The 5,534-nt window shown below is 32.9% G+C and overlaps 1 protein-coding gene across 1 annotated transcript; it reads left to right on the forward strand.

Moving 5' to 3' along the window:
• Positions 1 to 683: 683 nt before the first annotated feature.
• Positions 684 to 4,534, forward strand: LOC146733771 (uncharacterized). Its single transcript, XM_085491582.1, has 2 exons — positions 684 to 796; positions 3,015 to 4,534. The coding sequence occupies exon 2, from the start codon at positions 3,033 to 3,035 to the stop codon at positions 3,885 to 3,887; it is 855 nt and encodes a 284-aa protein (XP_085347708.1). The 5' UTR covers positions 684 to 796; positions 3,015 to 3,032; the 3' UTR covers positions 3,888 to 4,534.
• The last annotated feature ends 1,000 nt before the right edge of the window (positions 4,535 to 5,534 follow it).

The raw sequence follows: 5,534 nt of genomic DNA on the forward strand, positions 1-5,534 counted from the left end.
CTTGAGCATCTTTTTATTACATGTACTATTACTAGAAGATTTTGGGGGAAATGTCAGCAACTCTGGAAAAAATGGACAAACGTTGATATTTTATTGTCTGACAGGGATATTTGTTTTGGAATACATGGCAGTTTTTATTGTCATCTTCTCAACCTTTTTATTTTAATCTGTAAACAGCACCTCTATTCTGAATCGAAAAGAGGTTCTGTCCCAAAGGTGGAAGTCGTGGAGAGTATAATGTTAAACACTCGCATTGTAGAGCGACAAATAGCTATCAATAATGGTTCAATGTCTAAATTTAATGAAACATGGAATAATTTTAATTACGAGTAATTCACTTATTAGCAAGATTTGTCAGCTTATCAATAATGTTCCCCCACTTCCACTTCTTTTAAGCCATCCACTTTTCTTTTTTTTTTTGTAATTTTTTTTTTCTTTCTTTTTTTTGTAAATGTATTTATTTAAAGTAATAAAAAAACAGATAAAAAAAAAATAATTTCTTAACAGCATAATTTTCAACGACATATAGAAACATCACATTATACAGGGTATATTGCAAAACAATTAAAAAAACAGTTTGACATAAAATTTTGAAATAACATTTTCAAAACAAACAATCAAGATACATCCGGGCATTGTGTTTATCATTTCCATTTCGATATTTTCTTATTTCTACGGGTACATAAAATAATACAGGGAATATTCAGCGTCAGAATATTCACAAACCACTCTCCAAATCGCATCCTACCAGACCATTGAAGGAAGACTGCTCTAGAACAATATTCGCCTATGTTAGGTATGTTATACATTCTCAGTTATTTCGATTAATTGTATGGAAAATGGTCTAAAAATTGGCCAGTCTGTTGCATTCCTGTTGTGTTTTAAAATAAGCTTTGCTGAATTATTTCTGTACACGTAAATCTCATTGTTTTGACATGAAAAATACATATTGGTTGATGTATTTAATGAATGTAGAATTCTTTATGAATACCAGTGCATGCATGTAAAACAATATGTATTCAAAAAAAGTACTATTTACAATGCTCAGTTACTGTATTTTTCCACTGCGATTTGGCAAAAGGAAGGATTAAACTGTACCTTGGATATATTGTACTGTTAGTAAGCAGTATGAGAATGTGGCCATATATAGGTTTTATAACACGTCTCATATTAGCTCCGTTATTAATTTTGTATTTACGTCCTACATAGCTCAGGTATGTGCTCTTTCGAAGTCTAATTAGCCATTTATACACGTTGATGCCATTTATACGCGTTGATGGTTATTTGTGCTACCACTTTGTAAATACAATACTAATTTCTGTAAACGCAGACAGTGCAAGTGGTTAACAGCAACTCAAACCATAACGCTCCGTCCTCATGTCTGTCATTAGCAATTCACACCTCGAATACACATTTGCCCGAGCAAATAAATTAGGCCTTTAATGAAACCTCACTTTCCACATGACAACAAAATTCGGTTCTAAACAGCATGTATGTAATACAAAACTCATAGAACACTTTGTAAATTTTATATGCAATCATGACCATAATTAAATGTGTTTCACATGTTACACAAACGTACGATGCTTACAGCTGAAAAATAAACTATTGCATATAATTTATAACATAAATGTGATGATTGCAGATTAAAATGCTGAGGTTCGGCTTAAAATGAAGAGACTAAATAACTAGAAAATGTAAAAATAGACATATGTTTATGCCGCTCTGGATAATATACTAATCCATATACATCTCCTAATTTACAGTAAAACAGTTTCGTTTGTAATGTTTTCTTAATTTAGTATGGCTTCTAGTGTTTTTATCTATATGTATATAATTTATAACCTAAATGTGATTATTACAGACAGAAAAACGCATCCTTAAAACATTGACCTTTGGCCTATAATGAATAGATTAAATAGGTTTATGCCAGTCAGGATTGTATACTAATCCATTGAAACATACACTGGTAGATATCACTACTGCTTTCAACAATATACAGTAAAACAGTTTCGTTTGTAATGTTTTCTTAATTTAGTATGGCTTCTAGTGTTTTTATCTATATGTTGTTTTATTATGTGCTGTAACTGATCAGTGGAATTAGCCAGTCTTAAAAGCCGTTGTAAGTTTAACAAAAGCCATAATATAGTAAACGTACATCAACTCTAATCGTGTGTTAGTTCAGCAGAACTGTGTATATTATATGTGCGTAGTAACATAATTGCAATAATTGCACCATACCTACCCCTTTAACACCCCTTAGCGTCGCAAACATTTCTATGTTAATGGATATTCAACTATTATTTAATTAAACTTAATAAAAACGCAATTCTACATTGAATTGTATTGTAATTGAGTTTAATTAAACTCAAATGAAACGCAACCCTATATAGGAACGCGTTTTATTCGAGTTTATATCGCAATTATATTAATAGTTAATTCAACTTTATTAAACGAAATTCCAATGCAGTCCACTTTTGAGGAATAATATGCAACTTTATAATATGAACATATTTAAATTAATAAATGAATTAACATGTGCTAAAACCTCCTTACAAAATGTTGTTGTTGTTTGACGGTGTTGTAAGTAAGGATTAATAAAGTCGAATTTTATTTATCTCTCGACATGGCAACGTGTTCTTTCTATACGATGTTATACTATAAAGTAGGGTGAAGAACTGTTGTATAATTGGCAACAAAACATTTTTCGTCAATGTCATTGTAGATCATTTAATAATAAAGACCTATACGGTCGAAACATTGTACTAATACACATTCAATGTACACATACCTCTTAAAAAGGGATTTATTTAGCACCCCTCCCTAACGTGAACTCTAACCATAACGCCCATTCCTTATGTCTGTCTCTCCAGATAATAATCTGTTAGATAGCAGTGTGAGAATATGAATTATGGGTTAGGAAAACTTAATGAACACTTTCCTCTATTGAATCGGTGGGCAATTGTATGAAAGGGCTAAGAATGAAATAAAGTTTTAAAACACTTTTTTTACAGATCCTTTATATCTGAATTATGGCGTTAGTCGTCGGTATGAACAAATTACCTATTCTGATAGAGTCATTGCACAAGTGGAGGCCATATTGTAATCCTGTGTTCTGGATGATTAAAAACAGCATATTAACCAAAAACGTATGGCCTTGTATGGATATCTACACAGATGATATTTGTAACCCAACAACTGTAGTCGGAGCAGCAAACAACTATCACGAGGCACCGTTTGATAGATCCTATTTCATGTTCTCCACCAATAACAACAAACTAGAAGCAGTTTTGAATGCAGCTGGAGTGATTGACTGGGACAAAGAACAGATTCCGTTTGACTCGATACCAATGTCTAATTTCCAAATGATTCAGGATGCTGCCACTGCAAATGGATTTCAACTGATTTACCACCAAGCTTGGCAATTTTATCTTTTGGAAAAGAATGAACTGTGTGCAAACATCGCGGATAAACCACTTCCAGATGGATTCCAATTTGGATGTCTTAGAAATGAACACATCCCCCTGATAGAAGAACGATGGTGGCGCAACAATGATGTACCTCCAACAATTCTTTCAGAGACTTTAAAGTATCATAAATTCCATGCTGTATTTGAATCAAATGGGTCACCCATTGCATGGGGAATATTTAAAGAATGTGGTGACTTGGGATATGTATTCTGTGAGCGTAGATACCGAGGGTCCGGTGTACCTGAAAAAATGTTTGCTAGTATGTGCATGATGTCATTGAATGAAGGTATTATACCATACACCGTACTAGATACTCGTAATATACATTTGGTGAAACACCTCAGAAATTTGGGATTTCGAGAAGTAAAAAACTTTGATGTCGCAGGTTTGGTTTTCAAAAAAATAAATCGTATATAAAATGTATATAAAATGTAGACTACTAGCACATCTACTACACTTGTTGTACTCCTTGTCTAATCATAAAATAGAGCCTTTGAGCATTGTTTGATTTTTTCGAATTCGGTAATCAAATTTATATAATACAGAGTTGATATCGACTGATCGTGCGTAGAATGCGTAGACTACATAAATTACACTTCGATAGTGACATGTTAACAACCATGAAAGGTGGTAAATACATTTCAATAATAATTTTACGTTATGTTTTGTCAGAAAATTAAGCGAATGTGAATAAATGTATTGGACATCAGAAAACATGCTAATGTGAAAACAGATGACTGATACATTTTGTCTTAATTAATTGTATTTTCCATACTTTCCATACGACCGTCGCACCGCGCATGTGCGACATTTTGATAATAAACGTCGATTCCTCCCACAATCCAATTTGCTCTTCTACGATTCGGCAGAGTACGATCGCCATGATATCACAATGCATGATTAATTTTATCCATTTGTAAGGTTAATACACATTGATTCCTCCCACAATTCAATTTGCTCTTCTAATGTAAATTATGAGTACGAGTTTTGACCTGGGCGCAACGTGCACTAAGTGCTTACGATACATTCCAATCATTAAAGAAATACCTAGTTAAAGCTTGTAACGTCTCAGTTTTTACTCGTTGGTCTGAGCAACAGTCAATTTTATTTTGTTTGTATGCGACCCACACATGTATAAGACGTATGCGTAGCGTGACTACCACCGCCCTTTAAAATGTGAAAAAGAAATCCAATGGTAAATTAAAAATACATTTTTACCGATTGCCAACTTTCTTTCATCCATTCAAAATCATAAACTCTTATTTCCCGAAAAGCGAGAAGAGCCATCTATCATTCACCCAGACCAATGTGCGTTTGTGAAGGACAGACTTATTATAGGTGATGCAATTCACACACTTTTTGATGTAATGTGGCTAACTAGACATCAAAATACGCATGGCGTGTCAATATCACTGGACTTCAAAAATACTTTTGATTAAGTTTATCACAAATTTCTGATAAAAACATTGGAGCTATTTAATTTTGGTAACTCCTTTATAAATTGGGTAAAACGCTTCACAGTAGCATCTCTTCCTGCGTGATGAATCATGGAAGGTCAACTGGTTATTTTCCCAAGGTGTGTGTTTATAACAGTAGTGGAATTACTTGCAATCAGTATTCGAAATAATCCAACTATAAATGGTATTGGTACCTTTAAAAAATTATTAAGTTAGTAATGTATGCAGACGACATAACCTGTACAATTAAGCCCACCTCAATGATACCGCTCTTCAATACAGTTTATTAAATTTGGAAAATGTTCAAGATTAAATCTAAATCAGGATAAAACTGAGGCACTTTTGTTGGGGTATGGTCACAGACCAAAAGAGAAAATAAATATTAAATGGTCGAATGGAATAACAATTTTGGAAGTTTTTTTACATATGCATCTGACATGTCTATTGAAGAAAATTAACAGTCTGAAGTCAGTATGCTCATTATGGACTAGAAGAAAACTCTCAATAATTGGTAAAATACAGATCCTTAAAAACGTTTGGCCTTTCCCAATTCATATATATTCAGCATCAATGATTTCAGTGCCAAAATCAATTATAAAAAAATCAA

Source organism: Saccoglossus kowalevskii, chromosome 16 (genome assembly GCF_978046115.1).
Source record: "Saccoglossus kowalevskii chromosome 16, keSacKowa6.1, whole genome shotgun sequence".
Taxonomy (NCBI): Eukaryota; Metazoa; Hemichordata; class Enteropneusta; family Harrimaniidae; genus Saccoglossus; species Saccoglossus kowalevskii.